Source organism: Scomber japonicus, chromosome 13 (genome assembly GCF_027409825.1).
Source record: "Scomber japonicus isolate fScoJap1 chromosome 13, fScoJap1.pri, whole genome shotgun sequence".
Lineage (NCBI taxonomy): Eukaryota > Metazoa > Chordata > Actinopteri > Scombriformes > Scombridae > Scomber > Scomber japonicus.
Genome location: NC_070590.1, coordinates 10410167 through 10437121, shown reverse-complemented (window position 1 = coordinate 10437121; position 26955 = coordinate 10410167). Strand labels below are relative to the sequence as shown.

The following is a 26955-nucleotide window of genomic DNA, read 5'->3' as shown; positions in this document are numbered from 1 at the left end:
AGCGTTGGTGTAAACACTGTTCATCTTTATGCACACTGACTACAATTTTGGTGCATGTGTGTGTGAGAGAGAGTGTAAATGCGCGTGCATGCACGTCGTGTGACCACACACACACACATACAGTGCTAATTTATTGTTTTATTATAGCTGCTGCAATAAAACAACGACACGCGTTTTACTCTACAGGAAGCAGCGAGGCATTTGTTCTACAGCTCATTAAAAACGAGTTATAATACAGTTTTTATAGAACATCCAGGAGGCAGCATGCCGCTAAAGTACCTCGCGACAGACTGAACGAGCAAAAAGGAGAGGCGGCTGGGTGGCGGGCGGAGAGAGAGCGCCACACAAAGACTCAGAACTGCCTGAGAGATGCTGTTTGTCTTTTTTTTTTTCTTTTTTTTTTTTTTAAAGCTCAACGAAGTACAATAAGTGCTAAACACAAACAGACATGCTCACTGTTACTTCAGGAGTTTCATCCTCATTTCTTTTTCACTTCACCCGGAGAGAGGAAGTGAAAAATATCTCGAGTGTTTCTTTTTGGCTCCTGAAGGCGTTTCTGACATGAAATGCAGTTGGAAGTTGGAAGTGTGAGTATTCAGATACTCAAGTTGAGTTTTGTAGCTGTTGTTTTGGTGTGTGTTTGGTTGGTTTGTGAGGGAACTGATTCCACTGATGTAAATTTACATCACCAGTCCCCAAATGTTTAATAGAGGCCCATAAAGACAGCTAAAAAGAAATCTGTTATTTTGTTGTCTCTTACTCATCTACATTCATCTTCTTTTTGAGCTGACAGCAAACAATAACAAAAAAAACTACAAAAAAAATGTTCCTCGTAATACTTACACTTCTGACTACAACTCTCTATCATCCCTTTGTCTTTTCCTCCTGACTATTCTCACATAAAAACTTTGCAAAACTCAGAGATGCAAGTGAAAAGACAGAAAAAAATCACTTTGCAAAAAAAAAAAAAAAAAAAAAAAAAAAATCACTGTACAATATTTTAAAACTGTAAAAACTTTGTGACACACTGTTAGACAAGACAAGAGAGCTTGGAGCACAAAATGGAGGTACATGGTGGTCTGTTTCCAAGGAGGCTGACTTATTCTCATGAGGCATCATTATCGTCACTCTTTCCTTGTTTCGTTTGTCCTTTTTTCATAGATTTTCTTTTTCAGTCTTTGGTGATGTGAGTCCATCACATCACCTTTTCTGATAAGTCTTTAAAAAGTTTGTAAAACCGGTCTTTTCTTCTGTTTTTTTTTTAAATGAAATGAGTTTACAGAGAAATGAGTGTACGAGTCCTGGGAGGTGCAAAGACGTCACATGACCCACAGGACTGGTCCAGAGGTGCATTATTGTCTGCGGTGATGTCACACAGGGCTGTGGGCGGGGGCCTGGAGAATGTGCTCTGGTGCGTGACGATGGCAGGCTGCTAGCTTAGTCCAAAGCCTGATCAACACGACTTGGTCCATGTGTGAAAATATGTGTGCATGTGTGCGAGAGTGACATCACCGCTTCTACACTGCCGACACTTGTTCATCTGGAAAAAAGCAGAGAGACGACAATGTTTAGGTGTAGCAGGAATTTAACTGACTCTAACTTTCTTTGAGTTGTAAGATATGAGACCAATCAGCTAGTTTTCAATTTAACAAAAGGTTTGAAGGAGAAAAATGCTCAGTGATATAACTTCTGATGAGTATGGAGTGTTTAAAGAATTGTTTTTGCTTCATTTTTAATCCAATTTCCATTCAAAACTAGAGTAAAGTAGATCATCCTGTTTTTATCTCCATGCACTTAAATGCTGTTGTTTTTTTTCCCCGATTAACATTATGACCATCATATTATGTCCAACAAGAAACAAGGTTGTCCTGTGATAAGCACAGCTCAGACAATCTTATGGAGAAGTACAATTAAGAGAAAAATGGGGAGAAACATAAATGAGCCGCTGATGAATGCTTTTGCACTAGATTCCCTTGAAAACTGTCCAACCCCCCCCCCAAAAAAAAAGTTATTGGAGAGTGGATGCTGATTGACTAAGATTTACACGTTTTCTAGAAAGACATCTTCTTCTTTTTTTCCTCCTCAGAAAAGTTTGCCACTATCTTGCCAATAACTAACTTGCCAATACAAATAAATCAAAAACATATGAATGTGTCTGTCCATTTGAACATCCTGTGCTGAAAAGACACATTGTATCACAATCATATCACCAATATACTGTAATTTGACCTTCCTGCAAACAGGAGCTACTCCACCTTATCATGTAAATGAACGATGAATTCAGAGAAGCAAGTAAAGGCCGGCATTTAGTGAACTACAAGTCTGTTTTCATGTGAAAGAGTCACACTGAGAATGGTGCTTTATCATTTCAGCATCATTATGGTCACGTACCATCCTCACTGTCAGCCAGCTCCTGTGGTGGGAGGCACATGCTGGGCGGTCTAGAGTGACCCTGGCCCTGTGTGGAGCCGCCTGTCCGGGCCTCTTGGTGGTGGAGGAGATGGTTGCCGGCGAGCCTCCGAGCATCAGCAAGACCTCCGGCTGCTCCCGGGCTTTGCAGCAGTTTGCTCCTCTGCAGGGCCACGCTGTAGTCTGGAGGTCTGAGGTGGGGAGGCCGGGGGAGGCCTCCTGGCACACCTACTACTCCGTCGGTGATGCCGAGATCCCCCAGAGCCAGACCCTGGTAGCCTGGAGGGGTGGGAGGGGGAGCTCGGTAACGCTCATCCTTGGCAGGGGATGTGACACAGTACACTGGATGGAGGTGTGGATCAAAAGAAAGAAGGGGTGGAGCAAAAGGAGGTGGGGAGTGAGGGATGCGAAAAAGGTGGGGGGTGAGGAAGGTGCAAGTGAAGGAAGTGTGCAGGGAGTTGTATGAGGAGGGGAAACAAAAGAAAATGATGGAAAAATTAAATCAATGTGATGTTTCACTGACATGATACACATCTATACATGCAGCTAAATGTGAACCAAAACAAAACATAAGAGTAATGAGATGGATGGCTGCTACAGATACAGACACAACTACAACTGCAGATTATTTTCATTATGGGATTATCTGCCAATTTGCTTCCAGATTAATTGATTAATCGTTTATTCTTTCAAGTGAAAAAATATTAAAAGTTCCCATAGCCTGAAGTGACGTCTTATTTTCTAACCAAAGGTGTAAAAACTTAAAGATGTTGAAGATCTCACATTTGTGAATCTAGAGGTAGAGACAGTTTGACTTAAACGATTAATCAATTAACAGAACTGCTGTCTGTTGATCTGCTAATAGATTCATTCTACACTCCTGAGCCGAAACAATATGGGAAAAGGAAAGCAACTGTTCATCCTTTTAAAACTAGCAAACTGCATATTTATGAAATGAGAGCAGAGAATCCAAAAGACAAATTTACACTTTGGCTGATGAGGAAGCTGCATAACTGCTGTCAGATGGAAAGAAAGCAGCGGCAAAATTGAGCCTTAGCCTAAGATTTAAGAAATGCTGAAGCGTAGCAATAGTTTACTAGAACTCTACAGTTATTCACTTTATCTTAATTTACCACTAAATAGATAAAGTATGGACAGCTACCTTTATACTCAGAATCATGAGAGCTCCAGTGTAAGCAGGTGTCTGCATGACTGGAGAAACTTGTGTATAACTTTACAAACAAAGCCTTAAAGTGGCTATTCTCTACTGTAACTATCTAGATAAGCGCCACAGATTTTCACACACGCAGCAACAGTGTTGACCTTTCAAAATGTGTTTACAGCGAATCAAAGCCGCCCACAGACCCCTCACCTATCAGGCCCTTCTCTGTGCTTGATGTCACCGTTTTGTAGGCAGGGTCTGTGCTTGGCCCTCCTTCCTCGTTGCTTGGTGAGGAAGGGTGCTCCGAGGTGTTTCGCCGCTTTATCGTGCCGTAATTCCCCTCGTAGGTGTCCGACAGCGAGCTGGACGACGCCCAGCTCTGCCGCGACTGATTGGACAGATCTGAGCTGGAGTCTCTAGAGTGTTTCTTTGCTGGGTCCTCGTTCGCCCACGCGTGACCCGCCGCCTCCACCTCCGCTATTGGCCCGGCCAGCTGCGTGTGCTTGAAGGCGCCCAGGTGCGTGTGCGGGAGGGCGAGCGGGTGTCCGTGGATGCCGTGGTCCCAGGGCCGGCAGGAGGAAGGGGGCAAACTCTGGAAGGAGTCGTGGGAGTTGGAGGAGCAGGACGTCCAGCTGCCGCGGCCGCTGTCGGCCACTGAGTCCAGAGAGGTGTGGTCCTGGATCAGCTCCTCCGTGGAGATGGAGGAGGTGAAGGTAGAGGCTCGGGACACGTAGCCTCGAGCCAACGCTGAAGAACTAGTACAGATAAAAAGAGACAGAGTGAGACTTCCAGGTGCATACTGGCTAAACGCATTCAGTTTGATACTTGTGGCATTTAAACACCTTAATCACTTATCTGATCACTGTCTGTCATCATCATATGCACACTGATATTAAAAGGGAAGATTTGACACTGGTAACTTCACTGTCTTTATCATTTCTCTTTACTGGTGATCAGATGAAGGAGTTAGACAGCCACAAACTAATCTGGGTTCATCCTCAACTCATGAGCTAATTCACTCAGTGCTAAAACAACAGAAGGTGGCCAGATGTGGGAGAGTCAAGAACAAAACACCATATAGATGATCTGAAACCTGGATATTGTTAAAGTCATTTACACAATATGAATTAATCAGGTTTCTAATGTTCTAATGTAAATTCCAAATCCTGAAAATGATGAAAAAAAATCAGTATAAGACCAGCAAATATAAACATACTCAATACGATGAGTAAAATGAATGTGAGAGGTTAAGACTTGTTGAGAAGTTGGGGCACTGTACATGTATTAAACCAAAAACATAAAAAAAAAAAAAACTTCAACAAAAAACTTCAATGTTAAACAGATGAGTCATGCTGTCTCTATGAATCTACAACTTTCAACTAAAATGACTTCTTGCTGTTGTATAGATGACTCGGGTGGGTTTTTCACGACAAGACAACTTTTTAAAAAACTTTTCCTCCTCAGCTGCTTTTCATAAACCAGCAGTTTGATTCACTGACGCAATTTTACTGGACAAACAAGCCACTCAATGAAACCGCGCCATATTTCATAAAACAGGCCAGAAGGCTGCCAGGGTAATATAATATCAGAAAAGCAGACCGATTATTCCGTCTGACAATATTTTATAGTCTCCTCTTTATGAGACAGAATGTCCTGATCATGGAGGAACAATAAACAAACAGCAGACAATAAAAGAGGCGTGTTGTTTACTCGGCCGGATTAAAAAGCTGCCTGCGCGAAAACCGATACGCTGTAAACGGAGAAAAGAGGGAGAGAGAAGGGCAGTAAATGTGGGATGCTAATAAAAAGCTGGCGTGTTTATGACTTCCTGTCCTCCGAACTTTAATGAGGAAAGGACATAATTGGAATCCAGCGGGGAGAAGAAATGTAAGAGCGGTTTAAAGTAGTGGACCGTATAAGTGTGGTTCCATTTTGGCCACTGGGAAGGTTTCCAGCGATTATGTGCATGTTTCTGTTTGTGTGTGTGTCCATGAAATTCCAGATTTGTGACTAGTACATTTTTAGCCAAATAATTTACTAAGATCTAGGAAAGTTAATTACCTTGTGCCGGGTTGGTTGTAATCAACATTCAAGTGTGAGTGAGTTGCTGGCATGCTCTCAACAACTGGCACAGCTGGTGTAGTCGCAGTAGTAGTAGTCGAGGAAACAGTAGCGGTAGTAGTACAGGTCCTGTTGCTGCTATTACACCGGTCGTCGAGGCCGGGGGCGGGCACGGAGTCCACTGAACAGATACTGGAGCGGGAGGAGATCTCGCTGTGACTCGAGTCTGAAAGGTTGTCTGCTTTACTAGCTGGTAGGACGGTGTAACCTGGACAGAGGAGATGGAAGGGGACAATTTAAGACATTTGGATTTGAAATTGAAGTAAAATAATATTCAGGAAAAAAGAGCATAGAACAGGTAGTAGAAAATGAAAAGAAAGATAAATGACCAGCAGTGTTTGAATATATATCCTAATAGTACTGAAAGAACAAACTGAAGGGAGAAGGTTTGAATGCCTAAGCTTAAAAAAACAACTTCCAGAAGTAAAACTTTGCCTAAAATGTAACATATTGTACTGTGTGGTGGATATTTTCACCTACATTAACTTTCAGTAGCATTTCCATTTCTAGCATTTCATTAAATCACATCACTACATTATATGAGACTGTCTGAACTACCCTGAACCCAGAAGACAACATAGAGCAATCTGAAGTTTCTGCACTCTTTTAATTACAAATACTTTTATTCCACTTAGAACTTCAACACTGCTTCAATGTCATATGAGGATACATTCTATATATATACTGTATCCTACAACAACTCATACACAGTTCTATTATTATTAACGGCAGTGCAGGAGATTCAATTTTCTTAATGAATCATTGCAGGAACACGCAAGAACTTATTATCACTACTGAAATGTGAGGCTAAACATCCACAGAGACTCTGAATTGTTCAGAAATGGTTATTAATTAACCGTGGAGGACATCGTTGGGGACACAGTTTAAAGTTAATATTACAAAAATCTGCAGAACCAAATTAACTGTGACTGAGGGAAACCAAACAAACCTGACAATAAAGTGCTGCATACTGCAAAAGAAAGTCACACACCTAAAAACCTACACGACCAAGGTATCATCAATTCATCTTTTTGTGTGAAAATGCAGATAATTCTAACTGTAAATGTTTAAAAGTGACAAAACATCTATCATTTTGGGATTAATAAGGTGAAAATGCCTTCTGCTTTCACAGTGACATATTTTTTGCTAAATCTGTCAGTTCATTGACACAGCAAAAAAAAAATCACTACATTTTTCCCCACAAACAAAGAAATGTTGGGAGAACTTGAAATGTTTGAAAAATGAAAAAATGTTTTCCCATATTTTGTCACTGCCTCTGACAAGATCTACTTTTTCTCATCAGTATCGCATCATCTGCCTCCGACGTTAGCTGTGAAAACTTTTCTCACGTCACCTTTCTATGACTCATGGGAGATCTGAGGCTCTTGTCTCTAAGGAAACACTTTAATGCTTCCAAAATGAAATGTGGTGACATAACTTTGACAAGCTCTTTCTTGTGATGGATTCTCATTGAACTTAATTCATCATCAACCACATATAACAACACAAAAATAAGTCAGTCACACTAAAAACAGCACTAACTTCCTTCAGTTCATTGGTTTTACTTAAGAAATAATTGGATCAATCAGTTCTCTGTATCAGACAGTCTTTCTCCTGGTACGTCTCTCCCTACAGAGCCAGTTGAAAGGGTTTGGACTGACCGACCTCTTGGCTGTCTGCTCTGACTGTCTTTGTGTCTCATCCTGAGTTGAGGAGGGTAAAACCTCTCCTCTTTCCTCCCTGGCTGCCACCAGCATCTCCCTGGACTGACTCCTTTCCCTCAGTATCCTGAATGGTGACATCAACCTCGTCCTGATGGGGGACTCTGGGGGTTTGGGTCTCCTTAACTGGGGCTGGGAGAGAGGTGATAGAGGCAAGGGTCCCAACCGTGGTAGACTGGGAGGAGGGCTAGTGTGCACCTCATGATTCACCCTTGAACATTTCTGCATTGGGCTTCCTGCTTTTACCCTTAACAGCATTGACCCTGCATTTGTGTGTGAACCTGGCTTGTTCAGCTGTCTGGATCTCCCTCTCCTTTGTTCTGAAGAATGAAACCCTGTCTGAACTGCCTCTGACTCTTCCTTCTCCTTTTCCTCTTCACTTCTTCCCTCCTCCTCCTCCTCCTCTCTTGGATTCTCTCTCTCCCTGCTACTCTCTCGGCTGTGCTGGCTGGTCATCAGTAGGATCCTCTTGTGGAGGAGAGCCCCACCTATGCCGTAGCTGCGCAGGCTGGCGGTGCCGGCCTTCGTACTGGCGTCGCTGGTCAGTGACGATGAAGATCCCGACAAGTTCATCTGGCTGGAGTTGTGGGACTTGGCAACACCTCCCACTGAAAGGAGGGAAACGGTATTTTAATTAGTTTGAAACAAGAGGAAGGTTGAAGATGTAAGTCACATGATGCGTACAGGACCCCCAAGACAATGTGCCATTTATTACTATGGCATCCACGTACATTAAAACATCTAAAAACACACTGAAGATATTTTGTGCATTCCTTAAAAGTTTTAGGAACTTCCAGACTTTAAATGTGTGAATTTTCAGCCCAGACATGTTTTTTTTTTTGCCTCAGTAAGATTATCATTAGTGTTGTAGAGCTCTGCCTGGAGGTGTCTGTTTCACTAAATCTACTCTGGACCAGTTTTCTCCCAGGGTAACCGTCCCTAGATAACGACCATACACTGTGAAAAGTTTCTGTTGCAGACCTTTACGTGGAGAGCCCTGCGGTGACACCGTGGGGCTGGAGTGAAGGGAAGAGATGGTGGAAACAGTGTCATCAGATGGTCTCTTGTTGCTCCACTCGTCTGCTGAACTAACTGGAGGTTTCTTCACCACCTGGGGAGAATTAGAGTCTGGAGGGGGAAAAAAAAGATTACAGAAAGTTAAATTAAGCTTGGAGTTTGTAAAACACCTGTAATACAGAAGTGGGAAATGTACATTTTCTTTCATTTAGGTTTTTACGAGTGTACACAACATAATTATACATACTGCAGCTTTAGACATTTAGGTTTTTTATATAAATTTAAGTTAAATTACATGCTGTTAAAATCAATTACAACTTGATGTGGCAACATATACTGGGGTCATCTATATTTTTACAAATACATTTTCAGAGATTTGACCTAAATTAGAAATATATTGAAAAAATAAAGAATTTAACAACATATCAATATACTGTCGATGTATCAACATATAGATTTGTCCATTAAAAACTAATGTACATAATTAGTTAATGACCAATTAATTGTTTCTCAACCCTTAATCAATGAAAATGTACTATATACAGAGGATAGGATGATTAAACTCAAACTATGAATTCAACAAACATGAAGTAGTATAATTGAGTATAGTGATAATGTCCAGTATAGCACAGGTGTACTCACTCGGTGTGCCAATGTCCTTGGCAGTGCTCTTCTTTCGTAGAGGGTTCAGTGGGACCTGTACCTGGAGGACTTGTGACACCCTGTTTTGGGTTTTTCCGGAGGGCAGAGCCGACCGCAGAGACACCGGAGACATGTCTGACTTGGTGGATCGTCTCTCACTCAAGTTCTTTGACACTACAAACCACAGGAAGAGGAAAAATGTTACTTCCTCACTAACATTAATTCTTATTCAGTTCAACTAATCAGTGTGGTGTGAGGTATTTGGGAGGGGGGGGGGGGGGGGGGGGGTAACAAGTAAACAAGGCTATATATCTCTCCCAAGGGAATAATATAATATGGATTTTTTGCTACCAAAAAATACAATAATATATCTAAGAACAGTGAAGTTTACATCAACATAAAATACCTCATATGCACACCAGAACTGATTAACAAAGATTTCACACACTTTTCCAGGCTAGCTCTTCATTTGATCTTTAACCCTTTTAAAACCTAATTACTTTAAATGATAAATGCAGTGATCAAAGGCAAGACAATCATATTCAAAACTGACACAGATATCACTAGCATACTGATACTTCTTGGTCTTAAACTTATAAGATAGGATTTGATGAATATAATGGGCAAATACTATCATCTCACTGGTGCTATGATACAGTTCAGACAAACAAAAAGAGGATTCTCTACATTGTACATTCAAGTTATGCAAAATTTAAAAATAAAATCACTATCTCTATTAATTTAATTTCCTCTTGTTATATTTTGTAAAAACACTAGGTGGCACTGCAACCCAGTAATACAACTGTAACCTGTGTACTGTGAGGCCAGTTTCCATCCTGGGAACCATAGCTTTGATGATTTACTGTAAAAACATACTTCAATCTTATTCACCTTGATTTTTTTACAGCATTAAATTTCCTTGCGTTAAACCAAAATATATTTCAAACAGTATCAGGAAGTTATATTTCTGAATAATCTACAATTAATCATGTTGTAAAAATGACTAACAGCTGAGGGACTGTATGACTCACAGGTGCTGTAGGCCGGCTCGCACTGCAGGGACATGATCTGGTGTTTCTCCTCGTCTATCTCCACCGTCAGGTTCGACAGGTACTGCTTCACCTTTCTGGCCATCTGAGCGTCTTCATACAACTTCTTGGCATTGAGTAGCGAGCTGCGACGTACTCGCTTCTTATGGGCGCCGCCCTGCACATCCAACATGTTGGAGTTGGTGCTGCCCTGACTCAGAGACCTGATGAGGGGAAGGAAGAGGAGAGAAGAAAGGACAGGTAGGAGGATAATGAGGACAGAAGAAGATGAAATGAGGAGTGGGAGAAAAGTAAACAGAGTAAAGAAAGATAATGAGATGTGAGAGGAATTGTAGAGATGTGAGAGGAATGGATAAAGTGTTGATGGATGAAAGATTGACAAAGATGTAGCAGCAGTAAATTAGAAGGAGACAAATGAAGAAGACGGAAACAGAATAAATGTACATGAAAGTACAGAGACAGAAAACAAAAAGACAGATCGAGAGGGAAGAAAAGAACGGTAGACAACAGTCAGTTCAGTTACCAACAAATAGGCACGACTACATTCTTACCAAACACCTCTTCTACTATAGAATCTGTACATCTGTCTTTGTGTTGGGGCATAGCATTTTAAAACAGGACCATGCAACTGGAAGGGAGGCAGCTGTCGCCGGTGTGCCATGCTATCACAGTACAGAACAGCAGAACATTCTGTCAGATGGAGGCAAAAAGGGTTAGGAAATAAAAGATGCACAAGATTCGATATGGGTAATATTATGCCAGGATGCAGATATGAACAAACACCAAACCTGAGTCAGATAGTATCTGTGAATATCTCTCATGGTTTGTTTTAAATCTGAGTTTACCACACAGGGTTTTAGCTCTCATACTGTGTTTATCTGAATATTCATTTGTAATTTTCAGAAGTGTGTGCGGTCACAATTGGACTTTTTTTTTTTGACCCTTGTTGGGACTTAATAATTTTGTCTGTATTGTATTTTAATCCATATTCTCTATTCACAACTGTCTACTTGAATGTGTTACTGTACAAGTTGGGATGCTCCAATTTCTGATACTGATCTTAATAAACAGGATTGAGTCTTGGCCAAATGTGATTGATTTACAACAGACACAGTTTTCTGTTCTGCTAAGATCACTTTTCTCTGGTAAGCTAACGTACCAAATGTTAAGTTTTGTTAAATTAAGCTTTCGATAGTGAATGTGCTTCACAAACGCATTTTAATATAAAAGCCACAGTATTGACATTTGTGGTTAACTAGCCTTTCCAAGCAATTTCCATGATGTAGTTTTTTCATTTTCATTTTCTGCTCTTTTTTGGAGCGTAACATCTTATTAATGAGGAACCTTTAGTGACTAGAGTCCATGCTCTAAGCTGAATGTCAAGTCTCATCCCAGAGTCAATTAGCTTGGCTTAGAAGAAAGACTGTAAACAAGGGGCCACAGCTAGCTTGGCTATCATCAAAGGTAAAAAAACAAAAACCCTCTAAAATTAACATGTAAGTCTTGTTTGTTTGATCTGTAAAAAAAGAAACTGCTTAAAGAAAAAAGAAAAGATATTCAAATTTAACAGATAGAAGTGGGATTGATCTTTATAAAAATCAACCTCTAGGCAAAAAAAGACAAAAATCAAATGTCAAATTATTCCTTTAACTAGATAAATGAAGGTACAAACTTTTGTTAACATACTTTAGAATGATGCTAATGACCTCCACACAGTTATGCTGTGTTTGAGAGAGCCAAATTAGGCAAAAGGAGGGCCGTAGTATCAAATTGGCATTAGCTAATTGCAATTATCCTAACACTATGTCTCGGAATAAGTATCACAACAGAAAAACATGGATTGGTGCATCCCGATTTAGAATTTCTTATGTGTTAAATGGGTATAATGAAGTAAAAACAAACATTAAGTATTATTTCAAGCTACTATATGACTCAACCATCGAATCTTATGAACAGGGCAAACAATTAATGGGTCAATGATGGACTTGAGTATGGTTCAGGTGAATGGGCACTGCAAATGGAAGGGTTAATCACACACACAAGCACAGGCAGACATGTACACTGAGATAAAGTAAGTGGGGGAACATGCGGTTTTATGGTGGTGGGCAACAAAGTAGGGATGCAGGGTGGACTGAATTGCTGCTGGTCCAGACCGAAACGGGAAGAAACCGGCACCAGGACAAACTTACCCTAAACTTTTCCACCTCTTCTTCCTGAAAGCAAGAGGTGTGAAGATTGAAGCGTGACTTAAAGACAAGTTCAGGGGTCGGGGGGGGGGGAGGGGGGAAGGGCGGAGACAAGACTATGTAGACGTCATGCCACCACAAACAAAACAGAAAATGATTGGAGATGGGAAGACACTAGACATTGGACATCTCCCCATATCAACCTGTAGACTGTGTGTTGTGGCCTTGTGCATCAAGAAAAAAGGTCCTTGAATCACCTTTTTTTGATAAATGTTTGTTTCATGTGAAATAAAATAAAACTGATGTCTAATTGATGTCTTAAACTTGTAGTATTAAGAGAGTGTATGCAGGGGGCAGTCATGCACTGCAGCAGTGACAGACTGTGATAAACACACACAAACTTAGTGATACAAAAATACACACTGCAGTTGGCATCAATTCTACCTCCAGTTCCTATCAATTCATGCCCTGTGCTCTCACGTCGTTACATTCCAACTGAGAAATGCAATCGAAACACAGCGAGCCATGAACCGGACAGGAAGTGAGTGGGAATTGATCAAACCAGACCTTCAGTGTGTGCCTGATCCAGTTGGTGAAGGATCCAGGTTGGTTGGTAGGTGGAGGTATGGTGCAGTGGTTCCCCTTTTTGCCCACATTTGCAGTCTTCCACAGTAAATGTGACTTTTTTTTTCTACTCTAAAGCCTTGAATTTACCTTTGCTATTCTGGGCTTTCTCAATTCAAGCCCCTTTCTGAGAAGTTTTGCTACAAGTCTAGCTAATGGAAAACAGGAAGAGCCAGTTTCAAAGATAAACATGTTTGGAAGAAGCTGATTTGATGTCACTTCAACCACAACCACAATAAACCAGTACAATTCCACTTTTTTGTTCACAGTAAATTAACTGGAAACTGTCACGTCACACGATTCAACATTGATTGTTTCATTTCTTGATTTCTGAGTCATAAATTTCACCTGCGTGTTACATTTAAGCTCCAAAGTGTACATTTTCATGATTTCATGTCATAGGCAGTTTTTCTTGCTTTCTTAAAATATTTTTGAGTGTGATGCTTTTGTGGTGCAGCTAATTCAAAAGTCTTTGTATAGGGGAAACACTGACATTTAAGAGAGGATTTTTTTTTAAACCAGAATTGTCTCATTTCAGTAGGACACCTCACTAAAATAATTTAAATGATATCACCACAAAAAGTAAAAAAGGGGCTTTTAATTTAATCGCTGCTGATTTCAAACAGCTTTAAGTGACCCTCGTCTGTGAAACTGGCTCAAATAGTATCAAGTAAAAGGAAAAATGGTCAGTCTTCACTAGAAAAGGTATCAGAACAACCAACCTCTGTCTGAACATGAGGGCTGGGTCCATGTTGGCCGAGGTCATCCGCACCACATGTCTGATCTCCTTAGCGATCATCCTCAGCTTCTCAAAGTTCACAAGACCGTCCACATTGGAGTCATTGCCTGGGAGGGAGGACACACACAATAACACATACACACACACATAGTAAGTGTAATGTCAGATGTTAACCCTGTAATGGAGATAAAGGATTCATGTTTTGGGACATTATCAAGATGCAATTTGCAAACAATATTTCTAAAATGAATCTTTAAAGTCAACGCCCTCTCCTCCCTCTTAGAGAGAAAATGTTGTCTTTCTTTCATAGTGACATTAAGTTTCTTTTTTCAGCTTGAGCAATTATGGAAACTTTCTTATTAATTCCTAACAAAGACAAAACCTTTAAGGAGAAGTGAGCTTGATGAGGTTTGACCTGACTCACTGCGATATGTTAAAAAGGGAAGATGGAGTAGTGTTTAGCAAATGTAACCTCCTGAGTGACCCTGAAATTGATCTTCCGCACTACAAAGAGGAAGTAACCTGAACACAACATCAACCTTTAGAAAAGGGTTCAGCTTTTTCAGTTTTGTAAAGATATGTAAATGAAGCTGTGCATGAATAGCCAATGTGCTTAAAAACAGACCCATCTACAGTACCTTCATGTAAGAAGGTGAGGTCCTTCTTGACCACTGGGAACAGTGGAATAATGGGCGGCTGCATGCTCTGACTGCTCAGGACATTGCGGTATTTGGCCATGTTCCTGGACGGGTCGAAGACGTCCTGCAGGTCCCCGAACAGCTTCTCGTACTTGCTGGGCAATTTCTCCCATGAGCTCCGCAGCCGAGCCACCGGTGCCAAGTTCAGACCGCTGTGTGAGGGAGGGTGTGGGGGAGCAGAAGGGTAAAGATAAATGGGTTATGGTGGGAAGAAGAGAGAGGAAGGATAGAGGTAGATATGAGGAAGCAGAGGAAGAAAGAGGAAAAAGAAGGATATAAACCCTATTTTGATATACTACTTTATTTTAGGTAGCAAGGTCCCTATTTTCCAGAGCAGAAGACTGGTTGAGATAATGTCATTGCTGAGCAGACTCATATGTTTGTCTTTATAATGGTGATCTGAGTCAAAAGATTTTATTTTAGCACAGAATTTGCTTTCAGCTGACAGTATACATACAATGGGCGTGGTTTGTCACAGAGGATTAAAAAGGAACACAAGGTAAAGTGTGGTAAAAAACATTTACTTATATTCCTCTCCTTCCCCTTGGCTCTCTCTTCTGTTTCTCATTTGCAAAACAGATGTTATCAATGAGATTTCCTGAATAAATAAAGCTTAACTAATTCTCTATTTCCCAACTCATCACTTCTACTACTTTCCTTTTTTCTCATATTATTAAACACTTCATACCAAATAATCAGTTTCTCCCACATAGAGGATTATTAAGGAGGGAGTTTTTACTTCATGCGAGCCAGAGAGGAGGTTCTGTAAAATGTTGGCAAACCCTGCATGTTATCTTTTTTACACACACACACACACACACACACACACACACACACACACACACACACACACACACACACACACACACACACACACACACACACACACACACACACACACACACACACACACACACACACACACACACACACACACACGCGCGCACAGCAGCAATGCCCCTGGTAGGTTATGCATCAGAGAGCCATATGTGCGCAGACATCATACTGTGAGGAAGAGTGTAAAGAGACGTAGAGGTCAGACACTTCTGCTCTGAAGTGGCTTTTACAGCAGTGAACAGAGGATCACCATACTGCTGAGCTCCTTAAACTGGGAGACCAGATCTAGAGTGGAAGTAGTCTCTGTCCCACATGACCCAAAGTTAGAAGAGAACAGCTATTTATAAGCAAGATTCAAACATAGATCCATGGTGCATGAAGGAAAAAGTCAAGATAAGATTGTTTTCTGTAAAGCAAAATAATCCAAAGTATAATCACATAATTAATCAATATATTACATCTACTACTGTCGATAATATTCTCTGGATAATTAAACATAGAAGACTGTAAAGAGCACAAAGCAACACACCACTAATGTGTCTAAAAAATAAAGTAACCAGGTTAAGGTTAAAGAGGTTTTTAAATACTTATTCTTGACACTGTTGCAGCAGTTAAATAAGCAAATATGAAGTAAGAAGTAAGAGTTGTTGAGTGGTGTCATCACCATGACAACATCTGGTAGCAAAACAATGATACTAATGTATGTTAAAAAACAATACATTTAGCTTAATCCAGTCTCTGCTCTCATGCCCATGAAATTACTGAAACTTAAAATAAGAAAAAGCAACTTATTGATGTTGCTGTCATTTTAATGTTACAGTTTTAATATTTCCTGTTTATTTAGTTTAATCTCCTTTTATTGTTTTCATGTTTGCACCATGTAACCTTGTTTTTCAAGGTGCTGTAGAAACATGTGTCCACACACATGGATACACAGGTACGGTGAGTTCAAACACAATCTCATTTTAATGTTCATTCCTAAAACAGACTGTCAGCATGAACTTCTCATGTGGGTTATGCTTCTTTATAACAGAGCCACAGTTACATATATCCTCGTTTCTGTCCAGAACCAAACCACAGAGCGCAAAGGGAATTAACAATGGCCACAAACAATGCATGTAACCGTTGCCATGGGACTTAAACGCTGTAAGCTTGCAGAAGCAGAGTCTGTGTGGTTTGGGCTGATTCACTGAGCTGACAGGAAGAGGGAAGGGGGAGGGGGAGGCTGGTTCTCCTGTGGATGTAGTGATGGAGACCAGTGGCTAAGGCTCATTTGGCACAAAAGCTGTCAGGGGAGATGACGTAAATGCACAGGGACGTGCGTAGTAACCATTTGTAACACAACTATACTTCATTTGAGGAGAAAATGAGGAAAATTCTGAATAACTGTTACCAACCTGATGATAGCGAACATAGAGTTGAAGTTCTTGCACTCTCGGCAGTGCAGGGCGATCTTAATGAAGTGTTTAATGGTCTTCATCCTCTTTAGGGCGTTGGGCTCCTTCAGGATCTCTGTGGCGACCCAGAAGGTCTCCTGGTTAATCACCTCTTCAAACTGTTTCAGATTGCCACTTCCCACTGAGGACTCAAGTTTAAACAAGTCGTCCACGTACCTGAGAACCCAGACAAAGAAGTTCAAATAATTAATTTATAATTAATTTAAACAGCTTATAAAAACAGTTCAGGAAAAAATATGACTCTGAGGAAATTGAGAATATTAAATAGCCTCATACTCTGTGGATTCGATGTTCCTGAAGAGCTCAAAGTCTCTCATGGAGAGCTGGGCGGCAACTTCCATGGTGCTGAGCTGCAGCAGAGAGATCTGACTCTCTCTGAGGAGGTCCTGGGCATCGTCGTCTGAACACAACGTCTCCGTCTCCATGTTGTTCTTCAGGTAGTACCTAGAGGACAGGAGAGGGAGAGGGAGAGGATAAGATGAGCGTTTATATCGTCAAGTCGAAATATTTCTTAATGGGTTTTTTTATAAGAAGTCAGTAAAAATATACAAAGGAACATAGTTTAGCTTCAATTATAGTTAAAAACATAAAACCTGCAGAAAACAAAAAAATACAATTAAAAGAAGAATCATTATGTCTAATCCTCTGAATCTAAAGACCGTAAAAGAGGATTAATTGGTAATAATTAGAATGAGTGCACGACATGCAAGATGTAAAATACACCTCTGTGTGTTTTTAGAGCTGGAAATCTACAGTAGGTACAAGATCTGCAGTCTCCCAAAATGCTTTAATATAGTTTGGAGACCAAACAAGTGTGTGAACAGGACATACTCTGCTGTAACTCTGTGCACATCCAGATAAATTCAGATAAATCTCTTGATTCACATTTCATCCTACATGGGCACATTTTCTGTCTCCAACTTGAGATTAGTTTGAGGAAAGGGAAATGCACTGGTGGTTTTGATAGATTAGGGCCATCTTTTCCCTTGGAGTAGAGAAGGAGAGAGACACAGTGAGAGAGAGGCTCTAAGCAGCAGACAGGTTAGAAAGACGAAAGGTGTCTGTGCGAGCGGGGGGAAAAAAAAGCTATTTCTCTTTAGGCCTGACCTCAAACAGTTTTGCGGAAGAGCTTCCAGCAGCAGACCATCTCTCTTACCTCGTTATGTGCTTCTATGTTTATAAATCTGAACCCTCCCCCCTCAACCCTCCATTTCCACTCTAATGGAGCTGTAATGTGGTCATCTAGAAATGCAGCACCTCAGCGCCTCGTAGACCTACAGCGGGCAACCCTCAGGGGCAAAGTGCTGGCATGGATCTGACTCTAAATTACCCTCTGTTACTCTGCCAGAAGACCTAGACACAAGAGCAACTAAAAAGACGATACGAGACCATGTGAAGTGAGAAGATCTCAGTGTATCTGCAAGTTGCATCAAATCTCAGATCTGAATCTACAAGACATATTTCATAATCCGACAGAAGTTGGGAGCATTTCCGAGTGCTGAAAAGCAGAAACTGAAGGTTAAACGGCTGTATTTACAGATTTTAAGATGTTTTCAGTACTATTTAAGAACCTGTAGATGCCCCAAATTAGAATGTGTTGAAAGGAGAGGAGAATAAATTAATGATGGACGAACAGGTGTTAAATAGAAATGTGGAGGCAAAGTCACTGGAACTGAGCCATTGTAAATGGCTGTTGGTGGTTTGTGGGTGTGTGTGTATCTGCGTGTGTATGCTGAGCTCAGGATCCCCTTGATTCCTCTATATGTACTTTGGCAGTGTGTACAAGTCATGCTATTGGCTCGGCCTGCCCCCTGCTAGACCTCCTGTCAATCACCGGCTGCAGGGAGGGAGGGAGATGGGGGAAGCGAAATAGATGGAGAGAAAAGACAGAGACATATTTTCCTACTGCTCTGGATAAATACAACTACAGCAGCTTGGGTTGAATAAACTCTAAAAATATACATTCTGCTGACACTGCACCATGTATATGTATGTATTTAAAAAACTGCCAACCATGAGAGCAGACTTTCAGTATGTCAATAATGGCACCAAGATAAAGATTCTGCAAAGGTGAATGTTTTATTTTGACATAAATAATAACTAATGGATATGTATAAAGAAAGATGAGATATTTATAGTGGGTGCTTTCTCATACCTCTACAGTAAAACCAACCATTTTCTAACCAGTATCTGACAGTATAGCTATTATTTTCCCTGCAGCTCAGCCATCCATCAAAAAATACAGGGAGGGCGTTTCCATGCGTGTCTTGTAAGTGAGCGAGTGTGTTTCTAAATGCGTATCCATACATGTTTGAGACTTTCTTAGTAGGAATTTGTGTGACTATTTGTGTTCAGTATTGAATAAGTATAGTTGTGTAAATACAATCTATGCATGTCTATATGAATGTGTATAGATGCGTGACCGTATATAAGAAGGTGAATGCCTGCATCTATATATCTTTGTATGTGCCTGTGTGTGTGTGTGTGTGTGTGTGTGTGTGTGTGTGTGTGTATATGAATAATTCCAGACGTGCCATGCTGTCTGCTGAGGCCTCCGCCCCTGACAGAGGATGAAATATTCATGCTAACCTAGTTGGAAGGGGACTGATGAGGGTCCACAGGAGATGAGGAGAGAGGGAGAAAAGTGTGAAAAACACTAAGGGAGAAGTCGTTTTGAAAGCAGACTCTACGGCTGCGGCCCAATTATCCTTAATGTCCCACAACCTCTAATCTTAAAAGGGAATGGGTATGGCACCAAGAAGACCATGTGATGTGCCACAGACATCTAAAAACATGACTTAAGAGGCTACAGTGATGTTAGCGTGCTCTGTGTGGCAAAGTGGTGCTTTGAGCTTAATGCTACCATCGGTGTGCTAACATGCTAATGTTAGGGGTGTAATATTTACAGTATTCACCTTCTTCATTTTGCTGAGTTAACATACAAAGTGAAGATTTTAAAGTTGAAGAGAAAAGAAACCACTGCAGCACTGAACACATGCAATTCGTTATGAACAGTAAACTTTTTTTTGTTTTTAAATGGGACAGAATTGCAACTGAAATGTTTCCCAGCACTTTAAAGGGGTAAAACCACTTGATTTATTGTTCTTCTTAAGTAGGGCAGTAGTTCTGAGTTCTGTTCCTCAGGACCTGGATCCCTGCTAGTTTTCATTCAAGCCATTTACTCAGGAACCGATTCACACCTTGGAAATGGTAAATGAAGGAAAAACATAATAAAATAGTACGTTGTATTCCCAGGAGAGAACCGCTGCTCTAGGAGAATTTAATTGGTGTATATATATATATATATATATATATATATATGTGCTGTACATGATCGATTTTCTACTGAAGCTAAAAACCACAGAGCAAAGACTCACATTGTCAGATGGCATGAACTGGAGCTGCTAAGTATATTTTTTGGAAAAGAACTAGTACACTAGTACAGGGCTACAAATCTACCCACAAAATTAAGCTGACTGTAGCTTTACAAAAAAGAGTGCACTGTGTGGCCTTGCATAATGTAAAAAGGTTCACTAAGCCATAAATATCCTGAAAAACAAAGAAATAAGTAAGAAGACTCGTCCGGTCCTTATAATTCTGGGCTTTGAGTCCAGGCACTGTGGGTCATGGCTTTGGTTTAGTCATTCAAGTCTTCAACACGACATAAGTCGACATAAATTCCCAAATTCTCTGTTCCACTTCCAGCTGCTTTCTGTCCAAGATTCCCACTGTGGAGCTGAAATAAATACATATCCATACATTTCTGCATGACTAATGTGCTTCCCAAGAAACCAAGAAATATTGTTGCTTCCTGGTTCCTTTTGGTACTGTTTGTTGGTTTACATACTCATACAGATGTTGCAAAGACAGAAACACTCATGTTGTCTACATTTGGACTCATCGTAGCTGATGACTGGTATCTAAGGTGAAATACATGAATATCATTGTGCAAAATTGGATAATTGACACCAGTGGGCCTCTTACCTGCCGTTAAGCTGAATCCGATCAGCCAGTTTGGAAAGCTGGTCGGGCAGGCGGCGCTGTTTTATGACTCCCTCTGGGCTAACCGATACCTCACACAGGGAGTATGTTTCGGGTGCTGCGATGAGGCCGAACTCATTGACAGTGTGAGCGACTACATCTTTGGCAGTTGTGTCCTTACTGATGATGATGTAGCAGCTCTGCTGGTCGGCTTTGAACACCCGAATCACCTGGTCTGGGATGTCTGAGAGTGGAAGAGACAGGAAAGAGAAAAGTACGAGGTTAGATGAGTTGGTGGTTACATTATGAGGTGGTCAATATTGCAGAAAATTAGAATGTAATGAAGTATATGACACAATAAAACAGTAATCTAAAAACAGTTATATGATTTTTGGCATGTATCTTTCTCTGCATGCTGCACCAATGAACTTAATTATGAAATGTGGGTTGTACCAGTAATAGCAAAAATGCTGTAAGGTAATAATTTTATATCTTATTTCCATTACATTATTGAAAGGTGTCCACTGACAAGACTTATTATGCCTACTGTGTTCAGATTTGCTGAGCTGGCTATTCTCTTTTACTACTTTGGTGTAAAACCAAATGGGCAAAGGGTTGAAGAATGGTTTCCTGTGTTTCAGTTGCTTACATCTGACATTTCTAAATTACCCTACAATCTGTTCCCTCTTCTTTCCAGCTTTGCTGTTGAATATATTCCATCAGTCTTTATGTGAAACCAGCTTTCTAATGGACCTGCATGATGATGCTGCTGCTCATGCCTGCAAGGATATTTGTCTTCCAACTGCTATTTTTCTACAAGATCACATTTTGTTAAATGACATTATTTGGACTTTTTTATTTTAGAGGCAGTTATGTAACCTGACATGCCAGATGGTTTGTTGCACAGAACCATCTGAGGAGTCATCCTTAGAAACTGTTTGGCAAAGGACAGACACTTTCAGAAAATATTTGGCAGGTGATTGGATGAACCATCTGTCTATCACTATCTATCATGGGCTATTGCTTCTAGCTTTCGTCACACTTAAACCACGCCTGCAGCTGCTAGTGATTCTAGGATGCTGATTGGTCCAAAATGCTGGTGGTTCGAGCCATAACAGATAGCTTGAAGCCTGACAAGATGGATTCTCATGTGATCTCACGAATCAAGCTGCCTCCAAAGGTAAGCCTTTACGTAAGAAGCCTCTACAAGGTTATCACGCACAGGCAGATTCATAAACACAGGAACCAAAAAACTGAACTTGTTCTTCTACATTCCATAAAATATATAAAAATGATGTAATCACTGACATCACAGGTGGTTACTCATCTTTTACATCCATCAAGTAGAGCTTTAATGATTAGTTGATCGACTTCAAATTAATCCAACCCCAATCCAATCCCAAACCAAATAATCGTTTGTCACACGTGTCATAACTTATTATCTTTGGACTGTTGGTTGTACGATACATTTAAAGTGAAGTTTTGACATTTTATAGGTAAGACAATTAATCTACATAAAGAGTCAAACTTGAACACAGTGAAGAAACAAAGACACATGCAAAGAAGGGATGATGAAAAGAAATAGCATGCAAGGAGCTGCAACAGCTGCCGGAAACATTGCAGAACACTGTCACACAGCTCATGTTATGTCTCAATCTGGACATACTATTGCTTTTTTGGTGCTGTGTAATAATTACATTTGAGTTTGCAGCTAAAAATGTTTTCCTTTTAACCTTTTGAGTTTATCATATGTTCATAAATGGAAACCTATAGTTAAATTAAAAAAAAACCTATAATGTAATAATATAAACATAATAAAAGCCAACAACTTTGCATCATTTCAGATTATGAAAGACATGTCAGCATATTTTCTTTATTCATTTAAAACTAAATTATTCACTGATCTATATTATGTAATTCAACATTTAAAAGCTCTGAATGCAAAATAGAATAATAAATGAAAAACAATGAAATTAATCTCTCTCATCTCTGACAATGAGTGTGTTATTCATGTTAGGGGACATACTGCATTGTTGTTTAATTGACTAAATCAATAACAAGATGCAAAAATAGAAGCTTTAAAAAGTTAGTGAGGACTACAGATTCCTGGGGCATCTGATGGTTGAAGGAGCTGAATGCGACTCACATGGTGCGATGCGTGTTAAATAATGGAAATGTTCCCCCTGAGTGAAATGCTGCATTAAAGATCCCTGTGTTTGAGTAAGGAAGAGGGTACGGCCCATTAGCCACAGGCAGCCAAAGAGCTTTATAACAATGAGTCATGAACGCTGCACAGTGACAAGTGGAGAGGGAGTCTGACAGAGTAGATGAAGCTGTCATACTGCTGCAGTGTGTGTGTGTGTGTGTGTGTGTGTGTGTGTGTGTGTGTGTTTGCATGTCCTGTGTGGTCCAGTTTATGGAGATCACAAAAAGAAGAATGCATGTTTAAAGAAAAATGTGTTTGATGAGTTTATTCAACAGCACACATATCCTAAGCAGGCGAGGGTTAATCATGATCAGACACAAAGTCATTACCTTCAGCCTTATTAATATGGATCTCTGATCTGTGTGTGACTGTATGGGTCTTTAGGTGAGTGAGTGAGTCGTATGTTTCTGTTTACTGTATATGACAAGAGCTGGGACTCCTTTATTACCGTCATTACAGCATCAGCGGTACAATAAGCAGAAGCAAATCGTTTAAGGCAAAGCCAATAACAATAAAGTTACAGTGAACGCTGATAATCAATCACCTCTGCTTGTTTAAGGAGCTGCAACTGTACGTGTGTATATAGACATATAGACACAGAGAGGCTACAGTTTTTCTTTAGTATCTGATTTACTACAGTATATGTGAAGCTGCAACAATTAAATAATTAACCAGCCAACTATTTTGATAATTGTAGAAATGCTCAGATTTTCTTGTTCCAGCTTCTTAAATTTGAATATTTTCTGGTTTCTTAAGTTCTCTTTGATAGTAAAGTGAATATCTTAAGGTAACTGACAAAAAAAAAACAAGACATTTTAGGATCTTAGGCTTTAGGAAACAGTAATTAACATTTTTCAACATTTGCTGAAATCTCATAGACTGAACAACTCAATTGATTAATCGATAATGAAACTTATTGTTGTCGCAGTCAAAACTGTATGATTACAGAAGTGAGACTTTTTTGAGTTGAATCACTCTGGATGTTCTGTGTGTAAACATTTCTATTGTTTCTTTTTGTTTTCTGACAGGAATGCTTAAAAAAAGAACATTTTATAATAAAGCTTTCTCTAACTTATCTTGATCTATAATATATCAGTGTATTTCATTCATGTAGTCTTTCACTGACTTATTGCTTGATATGAATGCAAACATTCAGATGTTTACTCCATCTTTTATTTTTGCTGATTCCTAGAATGTGGACTTATGTTTTGATGTTGAATTAATGACCTCTCTATGGACTGTACTGCGAGCTCATTGATTTGAATCAGATCACATGAAATATAAACTTTACATGTCAGTCAAATGATTATTGGATTGAATTCTGAAGAAGGCGATATGTGCAGAAACACTGATTTCTATCTTCAAAAATACAAATGCTACACCAGAGTTTTGTAAGTGTGCGTCTTTCCCTCCTTTTTTTTCTGTGTTGCTGCAGCAGCAGAGCTCCTCTCTGTTTGTGTGCAGCCGGGTGATGAGGTGAGGGTAGGTTGAGTGGAAGCTAAATGCTTTGTGTCTCATTAGCTGTGATTTGTGATTAGAGTGTGGGAAGCTCGCTGCTAAATAGCTGGCTATCATATCCGGGGGGCCCTAATCATATTAAATCCTTTGGACGAGCTGCGACCCGACCTGCACACAGGAGGATGATCGCTACCCGTCCAGCCAAACATCCAATCAATTATCATGTTTAATAAAGTACCGCTCATTTCTATCAACGGCACACAATTTATTTGTGGACTGAGAACAAAGACGATTTCTAAACAGGAACAGGCAATCACAGCAAGACTATACACTTCCCATAAGCCTCAGTCTCCTCCACCTCCTCCTCCTCCTCCTCCTCTGCGCATTGCTTTCTACTGTATGCCAAAGCTTTCCCCACTCACTCCATCATGCAGTTGGGAGGCATAAATCACATGTTAAAGCATCCAGAGCAGAGGAGGGCAGAGCCTGATGGCTTGAGTTGGTGAGTGAGTGGAGTAGAGTAGAATAGCCTGGGTTAAACACCAGGGCTCTAACAAATAAACACACATACAAAAATAAACCCAAGACTAACACACACCGCAGTGTCCCTTAATGTACTCGCAAGAACATTTCATTCCTGAACACCCACCTAAGCTTAACCATTTAAGGATAGGGATCAACAATTCCTTTGAAGAGATTAAATCAACAACAAATGTGTCTCTCTGCTACGTACAAGTTTTTGTATTATGGTTGCATTAGGTGACAAATGTATTAATTGTGGTCTGCACAGGAAGTTTTTTTTATTATTCTCTTCTTCTTGTTAAACTAGCAAAGCAGTGTACACATGGAAACCTGATGGGGAGCTACTCTAAATCTGACTTTATCACGGTCTCGTGGTTCACTGCTGATGGATGTATGAAATAAGAGACTTTCATGAACTGGGGTGCAGACTGAATCACCACTGGTTTCTATAGAAGAGCACAATGGAAGTTTTTTTAAGTGATAATTAAACATGATTACTTCAACAATAAGGTAACCTACAGTACAGTGACACTTTCACAAGGACAGATGTGCGAGTGGGAGAAGCATGAACACAAGCACAAGGTCTAAACCCAGTGACTAAAGGGTGCAGTTCAGCCTCACATCATGTGGGACATGAGATGGAGTGTGGAAAAAAAAAAACCTCATGAATGAAAGAATAGAAAACAGCCGAGATGGAGGGGACATTTCGGAGGAAAATATTTTCTGAATCAAACAGTGGTATTGAAGGTATTTATACTTACAGTACAATCCCAAGGCTTGGCAAGCAGAGAGAAAGAGAGAACAAGGGGGAAAAAAACAGTAAATATGAGAGAAAGAGAGAGTGAGGGAGGAGTACTAAACATAGCAAAGCGGTTGGAAACATCATGACAGAAGAGAAAAATGAGGGAAGACCAGTTGAGTTTCTAGTGTAGTCTTAATCTCTTCATGGGAAACCAGAAGGGGCTGAGTGTGACTCATCATGTCGACACTACAACATCTGTTTAAAATCACAGCGAGCGAGAGACGAGAGGAGGAGAAACAGTAGGAGAGGGAAAAAGAAACAGACAGCAGATAGAAAGAGAGAGACGAAAAGCAGTAGAAGGAAACAAGTAGAAAAGGAACGCTTGAGAATACAGCTTCAGACCAAGCCACACATGAAAAGAAAAAATAAGCACGCTTCTGAGAAAGACACAAATGCATGTTTTAACTTAGCAAGTATGAGACACAGAAATAGCAGCGGTCACAGAAAGCGCTTTGCTAACGCGAAACAAAAAGAGCAACGCTGCATTAACGTCGTAGCTCCATTTATCAAACGTTTTAGCTCAAGAGTGTCACATATTAGGCTATCTATTAGGACATCTGATATTTATTGTCTTTTCTATTAATCAATTACTCATTAAGAAGTACAAAGGCCTGTCACAATTTCCGTGAGTTAAAGGTAACTCTTCAATTTGATTCTTTTGTCCAACCAACGATAATCAATTTAAATTCATTTAAAGAAGGCTGGAACTAGAAAATGTTTGGTAAATGATTCATTGATTATCAAAATAGGCAAAAAAAACCTGTTAATTTTCTATTAGAGTGAATAATACTCTGATCCATCAATTGTTCCAGTACAATCAGTTAATTGTTTAAACAGCTCATACAGAGCAATGCGCAAAATATAAACCATTAAAGTCCTGATTTCCTGCTCTTCTTGCAAACTGGCGAATTATTTTGAATATTATTTTATATACAATCTAAATAGCCAACGTCCAAAACAGCCAGAATAAAGAGCAGATAGTACAGTATGCCGCTCAGCTCATACTGCACAGTATGGACAGTGGAAATGATGTAGGTGAATCGGCAGTTCTTCTGATCCCTATGCTAATGTAATTACAGGTAAGGCTTTGGAGATATTACTAACCCTGCAGAGCATTTGGAAAAGTTTTTTTTTTTTTTTTAGTTTGAGCAGGCTGTTCTCCCCTCTACTATTAAATCTAATGGGAGGCCAGAGCACTGGGATGGACTAAAGGAAACTTGATCTAATGGTGGATGATTAATGTGGCACGGTTGGTGTTTGCACTAAAGTACAACACAGCCACATGTGAGAGGCGTGTGTGTGTGTGTGTGTGTGTGTGTGTAGC

The 26955-nt window shown here is 40.1% G+C and overlaps 1 protein-coding gene across 3 annotated transcripts in view; it reads right to left on the bottom strand.

Moving 5' to 3' along the window:
• Nucleotides 1-972: 972 nt before the first annotated feature.
• LOC128371915 (rap guanine nucleotide exchange factor 6-like) overlaps nt 973-26955 on the bottom strand; it is a 149892-nt gene continuing 123909 nt past the window's right edge. For 2 of the 3 annotated variants that reach the window (XM_053332312.1, XM_053332310.1), the window contains 13 exons: nt 20647-20887; nt 16939-17106; nt 16603-16818; nt 14309-14520; nt 13654-13777; nt 10104-10324; nt 9073-9246; nt 8395-8541; nt 7902-8021; nt 5633-5900; nt 3782-4326; nt 2392-2751; nt 973-1540 (listed from right to left, as the gene is read on the bottom strand). In XM_053332312.1, coding sequence (XP_053188287.1) covers nt 1518-1540; nt 2392-2751; nt 3782-4326; nt 5633-5900; nt 7902-8021; nt 8395-8541; nt 9073-9246; nt 10104-10324; nt 13654-13777; nt 14309-14520; nt 16603-16818; nt 16939-17106; nt 20647-20887 — 2819 coding nt within the window. In that variant the 3' untranslated portion in view covers nt 973-1517. Of the gene's footprint in view, nt 1541-2391; nt 2752-3781; nt 4327-5632; nt 5901-7901; nt 8022-8394; nt 8542-9072; nt 9247-10103; nt 10325-12310; nt 12335-13653; nt 13778-14308; nt 14521-16602; nt 16819-16938; nt 17107-20646; nt 20888-26955 lie in introns of all 3 variants that reach the window. The other variant, XM_053332311.1, reaches the window with a different exon arrangement.